This window comes from Lampris incognitus, chromosome 7 (assembly GCF_029633865.1).
Source record: "Lampris incognitus isolate fLamInc1 chromosome 7, fLamInc1.hap2, whole genome shotgun sequence".
In the NCBI taxonomy this organism is placed as follows: Eukaryota; Metazoa; Chordata; class Actinopteri; order Lampriformes; family Lampridae; genus Lampris; species Lampris incognitus.
Genome location: NC_079217.1, coordinates 5,187,411 through 5,208,673, shown reverse-complemented (window position 1 = coordinate 5,208,673; position 21,263 = coordinate 5,187,411). Strand labels below are relative to the sequence as shown.

Genomic DNA, 21,263 nt, shown 5'->3' with positions numbered 1-21,263 from the left:
CGTCAGAACTGGGTTAAAAAGAACAAGAAAAAATACAATAAATGAAATGTATGCATATATTTCTTGTATTCGTAGTTCTTAATTCCCCTGCAGCAGTACAACAGGTAGCATATTGAGCTGACACATTTGCTGCATATGTAAATTATGCATTAATTATGTCATAGAAAAAAACAATGAAATGAAGTTAAACTCGAACGCACCTTGTAGGCAGCTGACTATGTAAGGGGGGCTGAATCTTGCTCGCTTCGCCCTTGTTCTCGTCTGAAGTCTTGCTAGTGTTGTTCTGGTACGTTTTGCTTGAAAGGTGTTTCGTTTTACTAATTACGTGTGGAACGCTGGAGCAGCAGAAATAAGTTCTGCCCGTAGGACCACTATGTTATAGGCAGGAACCAAAAAATAGCCCAAAAGGTGCCCAACTAGAAACCCAACTGACAGTGCGAGGCAGTTAGACTGACCTTATTCTAACCCTAACCGATAGCCAAGCTTAACCTAACCGATAGCTAACCCGCACGAACCCACAACCTTCTTCTTCCCCAAGTCACAAAGGCATGACTGCACGACAACATGATTGGTCAGTTGCAGTGACGGTCCTGGAGCAACGTTACTCATGATGTCGTTGGGGCAACACCGACACGGCGACATCAGATACACCGTCAGGTCACTGCTCGTGAAACTGTCAGCCGAGTGATATCGGCCGGATGGCTAAACGGTGAAACAGTTAATTCACAATAATTCAGACACATACAGAGACAAGGAGTCACGATTTATGACTGAACACAAGTTATCGGCATTTGGCACAGTACAAAGGGAGGTTGGTGTGGGTCTGCGTCTGTGTGTGTAAATGTGAAACAGGGACAAAGACACAAGAGGGAGAGAGGGGGAGAGGGTTTCAGATTTAAGCTGATCCACTCAGATCATTGTCCCGTCTCCACCATAATCTGAAGGCGAGCGTTTCTGTTTTACGGTGGAGATGAAAGCTTCTTCCTGTGATCAACGGTGGCGATAACCTGGAAGGATCGTCAAGGTGGTCCCACGTCTTGCCATGAATCTGGTACCCGTATCAAAATTAGGGTGGTTCAGGTGTCCAGGAGGGGTGGCGGTCTATTCCGTTGCCTACCAACACGGGGATCGCCGATTCAAATCCCCGCGGTACCTCCAGCTTGGTCGGGCGTCCCTGCAGACACAATTGGCCGTGTCTGCAGGTGGGTGTGGGTGTGTGTCCTGGGTGCTGCACTAGCGCCTCCTCTGGTTGGTCAGGGCGCCTGTTCAGGGGGGGGGGGGGATAGCGTGATCCTCCCACATGCTACGTCCCCCTGGCAAAACTCCTCACTGTCAGGTGAAAAGAAGCGGCTGGCGACTCCACATGTATGGGAGGAGGCATGTGGTAGTGTGCAGCCCTCCCTGGATTGGCAGAGGGGGTGGAGCAGCGGCCGGGACGGCTCAGAAGAGTGGGGTAATTGGCCGGATACAATTGGGGAGAAAAATGGAAGAGAAAAAATGAGGGTGGTTCTTGGTGAGTTTCCGTCTGTGATAGTTTGGCAATAAGGGTGTTTCGGTTATTCCTTTAGGATATGGTGATGAGGCTGAGTGTGTCGTTTAGTTTCACAGGTAGGTTGTTTATATGGGACTTTCTGGAGCTATATGAGCCGTGTCTCTATCCAAAGGTTAAGCAAATCCTCAGGAAACCGTTACAAATGTCGACTATATTCAAATTACGAACCAGGTGCTTTTCCTTCAGCTGGCTCCATAACAACAAATGATCTTTCCATGCACGAGGTGCGAAAAGACTGTCATCAGAAACACCGAAGAGAGAAAGTACATACAAAGGAACACTAACGGGAAAAGCTGTCATTTGGGAAATTCAAAATGTATAATTCCAAGGTTTCTTACTGCATAATCTCCCCTGACACTATAATCTGTCTTGAATGTTTCCCTTTCAAAAAAAAACAAAAACAAATGATCGGCCATATCTAGGATCTTTTTCCATTTGCAGGCAGCTTTTCTTATTCATGGCTCCACAAATTGGGCAAATTCACCAGGGATGAAGGGAAATCGGATAATTCCCGACAATCAGGTTTGTTCTATTTCCAGTCAGCTAGGATTTAATTGTTTCTCTGGCTGCAGCCATCCGATGATAAACTGAAGCTGGTTAGCCAGATAGTAGTGTCTGAGGTTCGGGGCGGTCCGACCGCCCCAGTCTGTGGATTTCTGCAGTGTTGTCAGTTTAATTCGTGGGTGTTTTGCACTTCTGATCAAACATGCTGAAGAGGAGGGCCATCAATCAATTACCCAAACTGCTTATCCTGCTCTCAGGGATGCTGGAGCCTATCCCAGCAGTCACTGGGCGGCAAGTGTGGAGACACCCTGGACAGGCCGCCAGGCCATCACACGGGGCACACACACATTCACACCTAGGGGCAATGTAGTACGGCGGATTCACCTGACCTACATGTGTTTGGACTGTGGGAGGAAACCCACGCAGACACGGGGAGAACATGCAAACTCCACACAGAGGACGACCCGGGACGACCCCCAAGGTTGGACAACCCCGGGGCTCGAACCCAGGACCTTCTTGCTGTGAGGCGACTGCGCTAACCACTGCGCCACCGAGCCGCCGAGGAAGACCAGTGGCAGCTATAAATGCAGAACAAAAACGCTTTGCTCTCGTCATCCCACAGATTATCCGGAGGATGGCGTTAATATAAGTGGTTCTTGATCATTCATAAAGATGACCTTTGCAGGTGGAGAATCTAAACTCCATTCACAGAATAACCGTCTGCATCGGCGCACAATTCCCCCGTCGTATGCCTGGCCTGTCAACAGCAGAGGTTAAGTTGATTTAAAAAATACAACCATACTGACCTGGAGTAAAACCTCACCAAAACACCCTCTCCTTTGCCTTTTCTCTGTCTCCTTTTCTAGTTTTAGTTTCCAGCTGTCTAAAAAAAAAAAGCCTCGTAAACTGTTGAGTTGACTTCTTTCTGTTGAAATAAACAGATTGCTGTTCCAGATCTGTTGGCCTTGTTAGTCAACATCCACGCCGGATGCTTTCCTTTCAGCACACATCTACAAAGTGCAAACACATTTATTTTGCATACCAAAGCCCACATAGATGGCAGATGACACACACATATAATGACGTGCATGTACACATAGCTGATGTCACATCCAGCGGTTCGCATGTGTCAGTCGTCTGCGTGGAGCACAACTGACACGTGCGTTTAAAAAAAACAAAACCTGGCTGTGCAAGGTGTGTGTATGTGTTTACATTGGGTTGTGCGTCTGTGTGTTGTCTGAGTATGTATGGCGTCGCAGTAAGGCCGGGAGTCAGTAAGCGTAGGAGAAAATTACAGTACGAGTGATTCAAATGAAATGGTGGGAAAAAAAATTGGGGTCACTGAGATTAAAGGCAGAGGAACAGGGGAATTCTCAAGGCTCTCTGTGTTTATCCATCTTCCATCTATCATCCATCATCCAAACCACTTATCCTGCTCTCAGGGTGGCGGGGATGCTGGAGCCTATCCCAGCAGTCATTGGGCGGCGGGCGGGGAGACACCCTGGACAGGCCGCCAGGCCATCACACAGGGCTCTTTCTGATGTGTCCTCCCAAATTGGTTTGCTTCATGAACAGCTGTGATGCGGCCATCTTGTCTGTTTTTACTTTGTGTTTTGTTTCTTCTTCATCATTTTCATCCGTTCTCCTCTGTGAGGGTCAGATGGAAATAAAGGCTCCTTTTTGTACAGAAAGACTGTATGAGAGATTTAAAAGGGGACGATTAGGCGTCCGGGTAGCGTGGCGGTCTATTCTGTTGGCTCCAACATGGGGATCGCCGGTTCGAATCCCCGTGTTACCTCCGGCTTGGTCGGGCGTCCCTCCAGACTCAATTGCGGGGTGGGAAGCCGGATGTGGGTATGTGTTCTTGTCGCTGCACTAGCGCCTCCTCTGGTCGGTTGGGGCGCCTGTTCGGGGGGAGGCTGGGGGGAACAGCGTGATCCTCCCATGCGCTACGTCCCCCTGGCGAAACTCCTCACTGTCAGGTGAAGAGAGGCAGCTGGCGACTCCACATGTATGGGAGGAGGCATGTGGTAGTCTGCAGCCCTCCCCGGATCGGCAGAGTGGGTGGAGCAGCGGCTCAGAAGAGTGGGCTAATTGGCCGGATACAATTGGGCAGAAAAAAAGGGGAGGGGTCAACAAAAAAAAGAAAAGAGGCTGATTAATGATTTGTCAGTACTGCAGCTGATGTAATGGAGACGGGGTGAATGAGGCATTCGGTTCATGCTTCTCCGCCACGCATTGATCTCCGCCGCAGATGAACGAATAACCTCGTATCGATTTCCACAGTCCATTCAACCGACATTTGAATACAGCTGTGATTAATTAGCATGATTAACATTTATAGGGTCAAGCCGCTGAGCAGTAAGTCCACGTAACTGAATAAACTGTTTTTCTTCTCCATCGCCTTCAGTTGCTCTGAACTACCAGACTGAGGGCCGGATGATGCAGCTCAACAGAGCCAAGTTCATGCTGAATGGAGGAAGCGGTTATGTCCTCAAGCCCCCTCCTATGTGCAAAGGTAGTGTGCACGCACACAACACACACACACACACACACACACACACTCTCTCTCTCTCTCTTGCTCTACCCACAAGAAGAGCCAGACGCCAAAAAACTCTCTATCTGTCTGTATCTCTTGCTGTCTCTCTTTTGCCCCTTTTCCACTGCATGGTACCGGCTCAGCTCGATTCTACTCTGTTCAGCTCTACTCGCTTTACTTTTAGGAATTTCGTTTTCCACTGCAGATAGCGTCCCCTCACGCCGAAGCCCCGCTGGTCATTTGTGGGTGTGTTGGCTAGTTTGTCTTTTAAGATTTTATTTATATTTAAATAAATACACATAGAGTTATATTTATATTTTATTTATTTATTTATAGTGGTATTTTCATGTCACCTTAAAGGTGACATGAATTAGGAACTATTAGGATTAGGATTAGGAACGAGTATATTAGAGGGACCGCTCAGGTTGGACGGTTTGGAGACAAAGCAAGAGAGGCAAGATGGAGATGGTTTGGACATGTGTGGAGGAGAGATGCTGGGTATACTGGGAGAAGGATGCTGAATGTGGAGCTGCCAGGGAAGAGGAGAAGAGGAAGGCCAAAGAGGAGGTTTATGGATGTGGTGAGGGAGGACATGTAGGTGGCTGGTGTGACAGAGGAAGATGCAGAGGACAGGAAGAGATGGAAACGGATGATCCACTGTGGCGCCCCCTAACGGGAGCAGCCGAAAAAAGTAGTAGTAGTAGTAGTAGTAATAGTAGTAGTAGTAGTAGTAGTTTGTGTCACCTTTTAGTATCGGCTCAGCTCATTTGGAACCTCGACGGAGGTGGTACCAAAAAAAGTACCTGGTACCAGGTGCTATCCCTAACTTCTGCCCAATGGAAAACCCAAAAAAGCGAGTAGAGTTCAGTAGAGTCGGGCCGGTACCATGCAGTGGGAAAGGGGCATCAGACGCCTCTGTACAGTCCTGTCAAGTCTCACGTTTTAAGACTCAGTGTTTTGGACCTCGCCTCTATCTCACTGCTGTGAAATTCAAATCTCACAGACTCTCGTCACTGTTGCGCTACCTTAAAAGTAAGAAAAAAGAATTGTGCGTCATTTTAACTCGGTGACGTCTGGGTGGGGCGGGCTGCTTTCCCCGGCTTCCGTCCTGCAAGGACACCGATGGCGTGTTGATATTTCACTTTTTGTGTATGTGTTGATTCAGACTCTGTGCACAGTCGCATCTCAAGAGTGCAGCTAGCAGAATACTCGATGAAAAGCAAAACGGCCAAAATGTGCCACGTGATTTTGTCCGCAGTGGAGCGTTCAGCTTAACTGCTCTGAACAGTCTGAACCAGGGGACCAGCGTGCTTTTTACAAGATTTGTAGACGCATAATAAATATCACCACATCGGAGGTTTAGTTGTCCCACACACACACACAGGTTATTGGTTGATGCTCTTACTCATGATTGTTTTTACTACTGTACACTAGTTATTTTACCAGTCATTTTTATTTACAGTTGTACTAAGTACAGCTGAACCTATTGGTTAACAGTTTAGTGTTCCTGTATTTCTTTTCTTTCATTCATTATAGTGAGCAAGGTTCAGGACTTCAACTGTAATAATAATAATAATAATAATAACAATAATAGTAAAACATCAGATCTACTCCATCAATAACAAAGAAGCAGCACAGTTCAAGAAAGAGCTTGATCTCCCGAAACCCCACCAACAGAAAATGAGGCAAGTACCATCTTCGCCAAACGAGTGAAGCAGAACATCATGGCCAGCAGCAACTGCAACAATGAGAGACGCAGACGTGGACCAACCAAAGACCCACCAGTGGCTGAGGAGCACCGGACTGAAAGCAGCGATGGAGGGCCTGATAATCACTGCACAAGACCGGAGCCTGGTAACCAGACCCATCACCATCGCATCACCAAAGATGAACCAGACCCGAAAGGCAGAATCTGGGGAATGTACGAAGAACCCATCGACCATATGGTCTCAGGCTGCCCGGAACTGGCAAAGACCGAGTACATGTACACGAAGACCGAGTACATGTACACGAAGACCGAGTACATGTACAGGCACAACAAGGCAGCAGCATACCTGCACTGGAAGATCTGCAGGAGCTACAAGATCAAGACGACCGAGAAGTGGTACCAACATCAGCCAAAAACGGTCACTGTGTACAATGACGTCACCCTCCTCTGGGACACGCCCACTCACACTGACGGAGAGATAAAAGCCAACAAGCCCGACATCGTTATCAGGGACAGGAAGCAAAAGAGGTGCATGCTCATCGACAGGTCAACACCGTCCGAAAAAACCACCTCGGTGAAGGTCCCGGAGAAGCTGACCAAGTACTAAGACCTGGAGACTGGAATCGACAGGATGTGGGGTATGAAGACCGAAACAGCACCGGTGGCCATCGGAGCTCTAGGACTCACGGAGAAGGGAATGGGAAAGTTCACCAATCGTATCCCAGGCAACGTCAACAGCCATGCAGTCCAGAAGGTCGCCCTACTCGGAACAGCCCACGTATTACGACGAGTCCTGTCAATCAAGCGACATCTGCCCTATAGTGCCTCGGGTGCACAGTTTGGGCCCGGCTCTACAGGATGTAAAACAGGGAACATGAAAGAAATCATCATCATCATCATCATCATCATCATCGTTACATTTATGTACAAAATTTGAAAAAATTTTTGAAAGAGGACCAGGAAGCTGAACTATTAAATACTATGACCTCCATTATATAACAGCTGATTTTACTCCCTGTATTTATCTCTATACTGATTTGAAGAGGACCCCCCCCCAAAAAAAAACAAGATGGGGGGGGGGTCCTTGGGTTTTCCTTTGCCAGTCTTCCTGTTTCCGCTATGATCAAGCCGACATGTGTTTTTAACGGTGTATTTGTTGATCATATGTGATAAAGTCAAAAGCAGTCGCCGAGGTCAGAGTGCAGTCACGGTATCCCCGTTAGGATAAATAAACCCGACAGTCCATGACAGAGACATACACACCCACACAAACACGCACACACAGACACACAAGACACACATTCTGAAGTTACTGTAGTCTGTCACATGCGATGATGACGTCTCCCACTGCTTCCTGTGTGAAAATGTGTGTGATGCACATTTTCTGCCACAGACGGTGCACAGGGAGGTCCGGCCCGAGCCGTTGGGTTTGGCCAGAATCGAACACCTGTGTTCATGAAAAACAAAAAAAAGCCAAATTAAAATGGACTTTCACTATGGCCATCATATACATCCATCCATCCATCATCTGAACCGCTTACCCTGCTCTCAGGGTCGCGGGGATGCTGGAGCCTATCCCAGTACTTTTCTCCCCAATTGTACCCGTCCAATTACCCCACTCTTCCCAGCCGTCCCGGTCTCTGCTCCACCCCCTCCGCCGATCCGGGGAGGGCTGCACACTACCACATGCCTCCTCCCATACATGTGGAGTCACCAGCCGCTTCTTTTCACCTTACAGTGAGGAGTTTCACCAGGGGGATGTAGCGCATGGGAGGATCACGCTACTCCCCCCAGTCCCCCCCTCTCCCTCGAACAGGCGCCCTGACCGACCAGAGGAGGCGCTAGTGCAGCGACCAGGACACACACCCACATCCGGTTTCCCCACCCACAGAAACAGCCAATTGTGTCTGTAGGGACGCCCGACCAAGCCGGAGGTAACACGGGGATTCGAACCGGCGATCCCCGTGTTGGTAGGCAACGGAATAGACCGCTACGCTCCCCAGACACCCCCCCTCTACTCATTCTGTAGGCAACCAAGCTCACTGTGCACCTTCTGTCTCCGCTCTTGCCAGCGCTGTTGAACAGGGCTCGCTAAGTAAAGCTCCAGGGGATGTACGCATGCTACTCAGCACGGCAGCACCGGGCTCTGGGTTCTCATCAAACCAGGCCACGTTCCTTGTTGCTTTGGCCAACAGAAAGAGCCGCCGATTCATAAAGTGTTCCTCTGACGGCGGTCCATCTGGTATGTAGTGACTTAGTGCTCAGAATAGACCAGTATTATCCAGCTCCGGCTACAGACCTGTGTGGATTCATAAATGCCCCTGTGCTGCTGAGCGCCCCAATTATGTGCTTGGATATTATTAGCGTGTGTCTACAGGAGGGCAGGTTGGGCCAGCGGTTGGTGGATGCCCGGGTGCTGCGCTGGCATGCACGTCCATGGCAGCTCCCAACATCCTCTAGGAATTTAGCCTGGGTTTGTAGTGGGAGTGGCCAAAAGGGGGCCTGGCAGAAGTGTTGGTGCCGGAGAGGCTGTGTACGGGTGAGGGAGGCTTACACACCGGGCTGCTTCCTGATTCACATGGGCACGAGCTAGCCAGGGCTAATGAGCAGGTGGGAAGAACATATGCATCTCCCTTCTGACTACTGCACTAGACACACACACACACACACACACACACACACACACACACACACACACACACACACACACTCACACACACACGGTGAGGATGTAGTCCACCTTGTTCAACTGTTCTTTTGTCTCCTTTAGGCTCCTTCAACCCGTTCTGCGATGACCCGCTTCCAGCCTATCCCAAGAAACAGCTGATCCTCAAAATAATTAGCGGACAACAGCTGCCAAAGCCACCAGATTCCATGCTTGGGGACCGTGGAGAGGTAAACACACACACACAAAAAAAAAGCGTGTGTGTGTGTGCTTGCATGCATACTGTATGGATAGAAGTTACTAATCATTGTGTACATGTACTGTGTTGCAGTTGGCACATCAGCAATCAGATTTTGGGCATCTGGGTAGCGTAGCGGTCTATTCCGTTGACTACCAACATGGGGCTCGCCATTTCGAATCCCCGTGTTACGTCTGGCTTGGTTAGGCGTCCTCACAGACACAATTGGCCGTGTCTGCAGGTGGGAAGCCGGATGTGGGTGTGTGTCCTGGTCACTGTACTAGCGCCTCCTCTGGTCGGTCGGGGCGCCTGTTCGGGGGGAAGGGGGAACTGGGGGGAATAGCGTGATCCTCCCACGTGCTACGTCCCCCTGGTGAAACTCCTTACTGTCAGGTGAAAAGAAGCGGCTGCCGACTCCACATGTATGGGAGGAGGCATGTGGTAGTCTGCAGCCCTCCCCGGATCGGCAGAGGGGGTGGAGCAGCGACCGGCATGGTTCGGAAGAGTGGGGTAATTGGACGGCTACAATTTGGAAGAAAAAGAGGGAGAAAAAATCCCCCCCAAAAAAAATCAGATTTTGCTCCTCTTAAATTATCAGAACCCCAAAATCTACTACTACTACTTTCGGCTGCTCCTGTTAGGGGGCGCCACAGCGGATCATCTGTTTCCATCTCTTCCTGTCCTCCGCATCTTCCTCTGTCACACCGGCCACCTGCATGTCCTCCCTCACCACATCCATAAACCTCCTCTTTGGCCTTCCTCTTCTCCTCTTCCCTGGCAGCTCCATATTCAGCATCCTTCTCCCAGTATACCCAGCATCTCTCCTCCACACATGTCCAAACCATCTCCATCTTGTCTCTCTCGCTTGGTCTCCACACCGTCCAACCTGAGTGGTCCCTCTAATATACTCGTTCCTAATCCTGTCCTTCTTCATCACTCCCAATGAAAATCTTATCTTCGACTCTGCCACCTCCAGCTATGCCTCCTGTCTTCAGAACCCCAAAATAACATTCTCATTCTCAAAACACACACACACACACACACACACACACACACACACACACGCTTGCAAATAGACATGTACTCAGTAAACAGTTGAGATTTCATTTTCAATTTGCTCTTCTTCAGATTATTGATCCGTTTGTGGAGGTGGAGATCATCGGCCTGCCTGTCGATTGCTGCAAGGAACAGACACGAGTCGTCGATGACAACGGTTAGACAAACACAAAATCCGACACACACACACACACAACAACAAAGATAATAACAACTGTGATAACACGCTCCAGAAAGCACTTTCCCATGCATTATCGAAGACATGCTCATTTTCCAAGCACACAGCATCCCAAATAGCCCCTTGTTCTGCCAATTTGCAGTAAAACACACACACACACACACACACACACACACACACACACACACACCTCACACACACACCTCACGCACATAAGCATGCCAGTGTTTTGTAATTAGTTATGAATAATTCAACATATGTCTTCATGATCACTGCTGCAAGATTGTGGCGCCTACTCCATTTTCATTTCTTCCTATATGAAAATGGACCGAGACCAAAGACCAGTCTGTTATTTAGAAAATTACCCAACTGATGCAAAATGGATTTATCTATTCAGATAGCTGCAAATGTGTTTCATTTGTTTGCAACTTTTCAACAACACAAATTTTGCTTTACCGCAAAATAAAATTGCAGCTATTGTTATATGAGCATACAATAATGAGAAAAACCTGAAGGATCATTTTCCATCCTTATATGTCCTATATCTTTCTATCTACCTACCTAATTTATTGTTTGCTCTTATCAGTGAAACAGATCCTATAATTCTTCTTTGTATGATTTTGACTGGGTGTGTTTATGTGACGGTGTGTGTGTGTGTGTGTGTGTGTGTGTTTTTGTGTGTGTTTTCTCATGTTAGGGTTTAATCCAGTATGGGAGGAGACCCTGTCCTTTACTCTCCACATGGCTGAGGTTGCTCTGGTGCGTTTTCTTGTCTGGGACCACGACCCGATCGGACGTGACTTTGTGGGCCAACGGACTGTTGCTTTCAGCAGCCTCATGCCCGGTTTGTGCAATATTGCTTTTCAGAATCAGTACCAGAATCAGAATCACCTTTACTCGCCAAGGTAAACTACATGCACTAGGAATTTTACTTAGTGTTCTTCATGCAGTTCAGCACAGTACAACAACTCAACAGAATACCGATTAAATACAGTAGAGTGTGCAAAACAACAGTGGCTACACGGCGTACAGTACAATACACAATACAAAACCTACAATATACGGTACAATATGATATACAATTAGGTATACAATACAACATTCAGAAGCACCTGGATAGTGAGTAGTATCGATTAAATATAAATATAAATGATGTATTAAATTCACATTAGGTAAGTGGTAATGTAGTATGAGTAATCAATACTGAAGGGGACAGTGGTACACAGTGGATGTCCAGCAAGAGGATATTTGACCCGACCGGTTGACACGTATTTTCCTCCGAGCTGTTTCCCGTTGTCTCTTGTCGTGGCGGTCGGGCAGTAGCGGAGAGGAACATTCAGACTGTCTGCTATGCGACACTGCACGTGCACTGCCACAGTAGTAGTCATGCACAGGCGCTCACGTGGCGAAACGTGTCATATCGAGGTCATTGATAAAGTGGAATGTTTTTATATATCGCAGCAGGTGCAATCAAGATTCTTCTCTACATAAAATTAGGATTTCATTACAAGTTACTCAAGTCTTCTAAATGAACTAAAGGCCATATTTTCTGTGAAAACTAGTATTGCCTGGCAATGCCGATGATGGCGGCCATGATAGAGGGCAGGTGACAACCGATGACCCTCTGAGCCGCACGTACGACTCTTTGTAGCTTGGCTTTAGAGCAAGCAGATGCAGAGTCGTACCAGACAGTGACGGATGAGGTCAGGATACTCTATGATAGCCCTGTAGAACTGAACCGCGATGTGTGAGCTGGCATGGAATCTCCTCAGCTGTCATAGGAAGAACATCCACTGCTGTGCTTTCCTGGCTAGGATGGTGATGTTGTCCTGTTTTAGTGTGTAATTACCAGGGGAGAGTGGGTTGGAGCATTTTCGCAGTAGTCCATAATCATCTCCACTGTTTTGTTGGTGTTCAGCTCCAGATTGTTGGTAGCACACCATGGCAGTCAACCGCCCTCTGGAATTTGGATTCATCATTGCAGGTGATGAGGCCTACCACTGTGATGTCATCCGCAAATGTGAGGATTTTAACAGATTGGTTTGCAAGAGGTGCAGTCATTGGTGTACAGGGAGAAGAGCAGGGGGGGGTACAGCACACAGCCTTGCAGGGTACCTGTGCTAACTGTGAGAGGATGAGACAAGTGATTTCCCAGTCTTACATATTTCCTCCTGTTGGTAAGAAAGTTTGTAATCCACTCACAGATTAAGGAGTCAGTGCTCAGATGGGTCAGTTTGCTATGGAGGAGTTCTGGGATAATGGTGTTGAAGGCTGAGCTGAAGTCCACTAACAGGACTCGGAGGCTTTGAGGTAGGAGAGGATCAGGCGTTCGAATGTTTTCATTCTACTGGTCTGTAGTCATTCAGACAGGAGATTTTGGGCTTTTTAGGAACTGGGACAATGATGGCTGATTTGAAGCAGATGGGGACTCTGCATAGGGTCAAAGACCGATTGAAAATGTCTGTTAAAACTGGAGCCAGCTCACTGGCACAGTGTTTTAGGGCAGCAGGTGACACCATGTCTGGGCCTGGAGCTTTGCGGGGATCTTTTCTTTTGAAGAGGGACCGGACCTCTTGCTCAGAAATGGAAAGCGAAGTAGTGGGTGTAGGGGGAGAGGGGTACACTGAGCATGCAAGTTTGGGGGTTAGCTGGGGGAGGGAAGGTGAGAAGTGTAATGGTGAGAAGTGATGCTGGGGTGGATTGAGTAGGGGAGATCCTTTGGGATTCGAATCTCATGTAGAACACATTTAATTGTCCTGGGAGTTCGGGGTCAGTGGGGGGGGGGCTTTGTCTGTAACCTGTGGTAGACTGTAATCCCTGTCAGACAGCTCTTATGTCGTTATTGCCAAATTTTTGTTCAGTTGAGTCTTTATAATTCTTCTTGGCACCGCGATGTCTTTGTTGGGTGTGTACTTGGCCTTGATGTACACATCCTTGTCACCACTCCTGTAAGCTACCTCCTTCTCCCCCCTTAGAGATCATAGTTCCTTTGTAAATCCTTGTTTATCGTTACCCTATTTGACAATGGTTTTTGTGGGAATGAAGACCTCCTCAGTCACAGAAGCTGATGTAAGATGTGACCGGGTCTGTGTAATCGTCGGTGTTGTTTCATCCTCGTTTAAGAGTCCCATTCTGTCGCTTCCAAACAGTCTTGTAAAGATTCAGTGACATAAGGTGTCCATCTCTGAAGCGACTTCTTGGTTGGTTTGTGATTTCTGAGTAGTGTCCTGTATGTAGGGATCAGTTTAACCACTGCGTGAGCAACTCTCTGATGGTAGAGCAGCAGTGATCAAGAGTCCTTTCTGCTCTGGTGGGGCAGTGTACCAGCTGGTGGTATTTCGGGGGGGTTCAGGTTTCAGATCAGTGTAGATAAAATCACCCGTGACAAATATAGGCGAGTCGTTGAATTTATTTTTCACTTCTGTAATCTGTTCCACTAAAAGTTGCTGTGCGGTACCAGCATGTGCCTGTGGTGGAATGTAAATAACCACGAGAATAATGGATGCGAATTCTCTGGGCGAATAAAATGACCTGCAGTTTATCATCGATAATGGTGAACAGGATTTAGCCATGACTGTAATATCACTGCAACAGCCCTTGCTCACATAGAAGCATACACCACCGCCATTTGTTTTATCGGTGGCTACTGCATCACAGTCCAATCCTGGGATGGAGCGTTTCAGCTCTAGAGAGATTCGAGTTTATTTCAAGATGTTGGCCAAGTTTTTAAGGAATGTGACTTGGTGGAATAGCTAACATCTATCTATCTATCTATCTATCTATCTATCTATCTATCTATCTATCTATCTATCTATCTATCTATCTATCTATCTATCTATCTATCTATCTATCTATCCACCCATCCACCCATCCTGTGTTATATGCTCGCTACTATATAGATTTGCTGTGGGAACACATTGTTCTGAAGTTGGAAAAAATAATCTAGTGGAGCACATCATCATAACTATGTTGGCAATTAATTTACAAACAAATTTATTGAATCTGAGAGCGGCACTGACAAAAAGACAGGAGGTGGAGCTGGAGGTGGCAGAGTTGAAGCTGCTAAGATTTTCATTGGGAGTAACGAAGAAGGACAGGATTAGGAACGAATATATTAGCGGGACAGCTCAGGTTGGATGGTTTGGAGACAAAGCAAGAGTGACAAGATGGAGATGGTTTGGACATGTGTGGAGGAGAGATGCTGGGTATATTGGGAGAAGGATGCTGAATATGGAGCTGCCAGGGAAGAGGAGAAGAGGAAGGCCAAAGAGGAGGTTTATGGATGTGGTGAGGGAGGACATGCAGGTGGCTGGTGTGACAGAGGAAGATGCAGAGGACAGGAAGAGATGGAAACTGTTGATCCGCTGTGGTGACCCCTAATGGGAGCAGCCAAAAGTAGTAGTAGTAGTAGTAGTAGTATCAATTATTTAAGATTATATTTACATTGTTTTGGGGGGGGGGGTTCTTCAGTTTTTCTATTTTCGTTTCTGCAGAAGACTGCTGATACGACAATCACTTAACCGGGAATACGACATGTCCACTATCAATTGGAATCGTTGTAGTACTGCTAAAGACAAATGGACAGACTAATGCGTCCACGCTTGCCCACTCTTACTCACATGAAATCCCCAGTGGCACCGGCAGCTCTTTTGCTATATAGAGTATTATCTTGTGTTTGGTGAACTGTGATCTGTATTATAAAACACCTATGGCATTAAGGGTTATTCCTGTCCACATACACGGGACAAGCTGTCCCTAAAGTCTCAATGCCCTGTCCTCAGGCAGCCTGGTGACAGCTGTTGTATTCCTCTGCATTGCTCACTTACCCATTCAGTCCTCTGTTTACCCTCTCGCTCACTCTCTTACTTGCTTGGCCACTAGCTCACATGTATTCTTCCTTTCTCTCTTCATCCCTGACAACAGGTTACAGACATGTGTATCTGGAGGGACTGACCGAAGCCTCGATCTTCGTGCATGTGTCAGTGCATGATATCTATGGGAAGGTAGGTAATGTGTAGAGCTATTCAATTTCATCACTAACGTCACCCTTCTAAACTGTTTTTGACAGTGTGAGCTGGAGGGGGAAATAAAAATCTGTTGAAAACAGTTCCCCGCACAGCATATGTTGTTTTATACCGCAATATTCCAGTGAAGCTAAGTGCTTTCAACCCTTTGTCTTTCTAGTGGAGTCCTCTAGTCCTGAACCCCAGCTTTACCATAATGCACTTTCTAGGATCTAACAAGGTACCCAGATACCATGGGGTCTGTGTGCCGCATGAGGCGTTAACGCATGAAAGCAAAGCTGCACATTGTGTTTGTGCTTGATATGGAGCCGCCGACACGTCATAAGATTTACTTTCATATAAATCCATGACATGTAGTATACATCATACAGTTGTTGTGAATTGTGCAATGTTCATTCAGAATTATCGCTATTAGCTTTTTTTTTTAATTTAATTTGACCAGCAGTGGTAAATATGTTATACCTGATATGATCTGAAAACAAGCATGCATACATTGATTAGCTGTTTGCCCATTGTTTTCTGTTGTGGTGACTTGCTAAGTAATGCTGCCATCTGTTGTCAAACTACAAAAAAGGCACTGTTGACTTTGCACTAAGCTTAACACGTCTTTTGATTGTCTCGTCTAATATTCATGTGTTGAGTGTTGTGCAAGTTTTGCTCACACACACATTTCACACGTGCATTTTGAAGGGAAAGTGTTGTTTTTGACAAACATATTTTCATTTTCCCCTTTGCTGTTTATTTATCCCCCCTGTCTTATGTCCCCTTCTTATATTCATCTCCTGGTCTCAGGGTCATCACCTCAGAGGTATCAGGGGTTTGTTTAATCGTTCGTCCAAGTCTTCTGTGGAAACCAGCTCGAGTAGCACCTTAAGGAAACGCTCCATCAGCGATCACTTTCTCAGACGAACAGCCAGTGCCCCTGCCAAGGGACGCAAGAAGACCAAGATGGCCCTTGCAGAGTCACTGGCTTCCATATCGGACCTAAAGAGCAGCACAGGAGCAGGGGCTGGTGTAGAGGGGGTAACATCGAAAGAGGGAGGGGTAGAGAGGCGTCATCAATCGCAAACCCCTCTTACCCACAGGCCCATGTCGGTGCCCTTGGACAGACTCCTTCAAGGGCAGCTGTCGCTTTGCTCCCCAGACAAGGAACAGCATGACCTGGGATCAGACACTGTCATTGGTGGGTATTCCACTCTGGTCCTCCAAAAGCTGTAATTAAATTGACTTCCCTTCAAAGTAGCCTAATTAGTATTAGGTTTTGTAGGATTTCAGGGTAAATAATCTCATACCAACACTTTCAACCCAACCAGTGATCTGATGTTTTGATCGCAGAATCCCTTTTGTCTCTTTTGGAACGAAGGTTCACAGGCCTCCGCAGTGGGTTATGTCCAGGTGTATGCATCATCTTATTCATTTTGAAGCAAATTCTGTGTCAACATTGTGCATGTGTTTGAGACAAAAAGTCTGAGAGCTGAAATATTTTCAATGATATTATGCATAGAGAAGTGTGCACATGGTCTTTAAAATGCCAAGGGTTTGTAACAAACTGTATTTCTTTTCCCTTTTCCTTACTTATTCTTCACCAAAAAGCTTATCTTGATGCACATGTGAACTGACACAACATTTTCTAAATATTCTCTCATCCTTTAACTTGACTTTTCTTTCCCCCTCTTCACTGTTTTGCTTCTTTATAGTAGAGAACTGACTAGGATATCCCTGCAGGTAATCTTAAAACACCTATTGTCTGGAGGTTGCGTCATTCAAAAACATGCCAGCATTGCGTCCACCCAGTGTATTTTGTACCAAGGTGTGCTGCAAAAAATCTTGCTGTATGATTTTTTTTCCCCCATTTGACCAAATGGATCCCATTTGATCATCCCTTTCCTAAATCAGTGTTTACAAATATGGATGTTTCCTTTTTTACCTTCACAGCCTCATTTTCCAGCCTCCCTTTCACAGTGGTACATGGTGATACATTCCATTTGTCTGTGTATTGCTGATTGCTTGTGGCAGTTAATTGTTGATTTGCTTGTTGTTTCACATTTAATAGTTGAATTATTGGCTTCATTTAGTGATCCCCCCCCCCTCTATTTTCTGTCTATAGGAATGTGTCCCATCAACCGGCCCAGGTCTACTTCTGTGGACCTCCTCGTTGAATCATCAGCCTGTCTTAAACATAGAGTCCCCTCCCCTTCAAAGATATGCACCATTACAAAAAAAGGGCCTAACCAATCAGACGAGACTTCTTATCTGGTCATTTGTGAAAGACAAGCAAGAAGAGTGGATGAATACCATAAAGATCAATCGCAAGAAGACCTCAATGCAAAGCTCCTCTCCAGAGGGACACCAGCAGACCGTTTGATCTCATCTTCTGAAAACAGCCAGGAGAGAGCAACTAAACCAGAAACATCTTCAAACAGTGCAACTTACACAGTTCCACCTTCAGTGTCCTCTTCTTCTTCTTCTTCAGTCCCCTCTTCTGTGGCCCCTTTGTCTCCTGTCAACGGAGTCAATATGGATTACTCTGATCTGAAGAGCCCCAGCTACTTACAGGACAGTACCATCTCGAGACTTATTGATGCCGTTTCCTTAGGCAATGAAAATGACACCTGTGGCTCTGTCTCTGCTCTGATTGGACAGTTTAATATCACTCTTGACCAGAATAATCTCACAAAATTATCTAACGGTGATAAGAACTTTGACCATCCTATCCGTAACGTCCATTCTTCTCCCTCTATTCAAGTCCCTTGCCCTACACATACTACTAATGATTCAAACTTAAAGTCTACCCCACACAAAGTACTGCATGAGAAATTTATGTCCCCTCTCAATCTCTCCAGGGCATCTAATCATATAAGTATGATGAAAGGGCCTATCAGGCCCCAAATCAAAGCTCAAATGAGCAACCACACAAACCCTGAACTCCCTTTACCACTTAAGAGTCCACAGGCAGACCCACCTGCTTTGCCTTTGTTCTCCAGCCCAGAGACCACTGAGCAAGAGGAAGTCTACACCATCTTGGATGAAGAGGTGTTGTCACCTACATCAGTATACAACCTGAAGAAACAGACCATCCATCTCCGAGTTGACTCGGTAGACAGTACCCCCTCAAACAGCCTGGGCTCCTCCCCAGCCAAGCCATCTAAAGGTTTTAGAAAAGAGGACACAGTGGGCTGGGGTGATATTCACACACAGAAGGGTGATGGGGAAGAGGTCAGGGAGGCAGAAGAGAGAGTGTATGAGGATGTGCAAGACCCCATCAGGCCAGGATCAGGAGTAGGACATAGGGTGTCAAGAGATTACAGGGGTCCCCCGATTAACGCCAACTGTTTCCAGATCTGCAATCACTCAGTCATCAGCGGTTCAATGGAGGTGGAAATAAATGTCGATGCTGATCCGTTGGACAGAATGCTGAGCTCACCAAAACACAGTGATGCATGGGGAGGATTACAAAGTCCAACCAAACGTCATGCCATATGCCAAAAGAACGAGCCCTTTCTTAGCCATGCGCAGCAAATGCAGCTGTCTTCATCGTGTGGTGCTTCTCAACTTCAAAACTCACCACACTCATCTCATCTTCATTTTCCACAATGTTCTTCACCTTTGAGCCAAACTTATCAGCCCTCCCACCAGCTCCCAAGCAGCCATCAGCCTTCTCCTTTCCACCAGCCAATCAACTCTAAACCCATTAACCACAGTCCATTTCGTCAGAACTGCTACTCCATTCCTCAGAGCGAATCTGAGTCCTCTGACAACAATGAAGGTTTTAGCAGCTCCTTTACCCACCATAGGAGCTACATTGGCAGCCAAGCGCCAATCAGGCATTACCAGGATAGACTGGGGGACAAACCTTTGGACAAGGAGTTGATAGGACACTTCCAAAATGGATATTCCTCCCCTGAGTGTCTTGCTGGCCCGTCAGGTATGCCTAAAAGTCTCTCTGCAGACAGGGGCCTATATTCCCCTGCCTCTGACTGTGATTTGGCTTACAGCCAGCAAGAGTATGACCACTTCACACTCTCATCTGCATCTTCGATTTCTCACCATTTGCAGCCACAGAGCAGGTCTCAGTCATATAACAAAACAGAGCCAGAGACCCAAATGTTCTCCCATACCCATAACAGGCAACAGTGTCATCCAAAAACTGGAGATCCATCGTCAACATATATGGGCCCTTTCCCAGCCCTTCATCAGCCTAGTTCCATGACCTCTGCAGCCTCCAGCTCCGTCAAGTCCAAATCTTTAGGAGACTTGACCTCTGAGGACATATCATGTAACTTTCAGAGTAAATATCGCATCATCAGCCGAAGTTTCATCACTCCCCATATGATGGGCCGCAGAAGAAGAGGGGCATGGGGAGGTTTTGCTCATCAACAAAAGTCTTCTGACCCACTTACAGAGCAGCTACGCAAGCTTGTAAGCCTGGAAGGCGATGACAGTGACAGAGACAGGCCTCCATCCCCCCAGATGCCTGAGATTGCCAAATCCCCTCTGTTACAGCCACAGCCACCCAACAGGGCTCCCTCTACTCCAGGGGATATCGACAACTCCCCTCCACCTTTAACTCGCCGCCTATCCTCTCGGAGCCAAAGCCGCGTGCGTCACATTAACAGCCGTGCTCGGGAAAGGCAGCAGGAGGCCTTAAAGCCTCGGGCCGGGGTAGGGATTAATGGCGCAGTCAGTGTGGGTGGAGTGGTATTGAGGCATAAACCTGCCTCACAGAACCCGCCACCTAATCGACATTCCACGGGCTCTTACATAGCAGGCTACCTAGGTCAGCTGGAGGACAGGGGGATTCCTGAAGGAGCTTGTGCGTCATTACATCACGGATATGTGGATCACTGCCAAGACCGCTACTATACCGACGATTCTTTTCAAACTGCAGACTCGCCCTGCCCTCCCTCGGAGCCTGAGGTCTACTTTCTGCTAAGGCTGTAATGACTACTCAGAACCTGGAGTGATGCAAATTGCTCTTAACGGAAGTGCAATTACACCAGAAGCCAGAAGAAGTGGATCCAGGAGATAATTGAAATAATTGATGGTGTTTGTCCCCATGTTCCACTTTAGCTTTATCAAACAGAGTAAAATACACCTAATTCTGGAGTATTCCCGGAAAAAAAATATCCCTGTACATTATAATTAGGAAATCACATATACTGTATGGTCATATATGAAAGCATGCACTTCCTATATGAGACACCCACTATTCAATAGTAAATGGATTTTAATCCTACCAGTGGCGGCTGGTGCTAAAAATTTTTTTTGGGGGGGGGGCACAATTTACCTTGGCGCAGCACACCTGACAGCTGCTTTAATGTCCACACAGTCACAGAGTCGTTAAGAAGGACAATGTAGACTATAGATTTTATCAGGGTTCGTGGATGGTGGATGATTGACAGTCGAGACGAGGTGTGGTGGTGGGTGTGAAAATGATTGACAGCCATGAGAATTGTCCAATCACTTTAGATCAAAAACCATTAAAACAATACCAATTCACTGCCAGTAAAAGTGGGCGTGTCTGGGGCAGCACAGCACAGCGCCCCCTGGAAAATCTGAAGAAACCAATCAGACAGCAGCCTCAGGTCACCTGCTCGCCACAAGTTTTTGAAGGCTTACATAAGGTATGGTTTGGCCGGCGCCCCTCACCCAGGAAGTATATGTATTCAGACAGGAAGTATATGTATTCAGACAGAAATCAACCAAATACCATTTGGAACCAATATGTAATGCTGCTGACAGACACTCACAGACTGACAACACTTTTATTTCATCATTATTTGCATTATACAACTAAAT

The 21,263-nt window shown here is 46.9% G+C and overlaps 1 protein-coding gene across 1 annotated transcript in view; it reads left to right on the top strand.

Moving 5' to 3' along the window:
- LOC130115851 (1-phosphatidylinositol 4,5-bisphosphate phosphodiesterase eta-1-like) overlaps positions 1 to 20,405 on the top strand; it is a 46,636-nt gene extending 26,231 nt beyond the window's left edge. Inside the window, exons 7-15 of the mRNA XM_056283699.1 lie at positions 4,467 to 4,574; positions 9,074 to 9,198; positions 10,335 to 10,419; positions 11,138 to 11,284; positions 15,364 to 15,443; positions 15,625 to 15,684; positions 16,257 to 16,647; positions 17,572 to 18,153; positions 18,211 to 20,405. Of these exons, the coding sequence (XP_056139674.1) occupies positions 4,467 to 4,574; positions 9,074 to 9,198; positions 10,335 to 10,419; positions 11,138 to 11,284; positions 15,364 to 15,443; positions 15,625 to 15,684; positions 16,257 to 16,647; positions 17,572 to 18,153; positions 18,211 to 20,405 (3,773 nt within the window). The remainder of the gene's footprint in view (positions 1 to 4,466; positions 4,575 to 9,073; positions 9,199 to 10,334; positions 10,420 to 11,137; positions 11,285 to 15,363; positions 15,444 to 15,624; positions 15,685 to 16,256; positions 16,648 to 17,571; positions 18,154 to 18,210) is intronic.
- Positions 20,406 to 21,263: the final 858 nt, after the last annotated feature.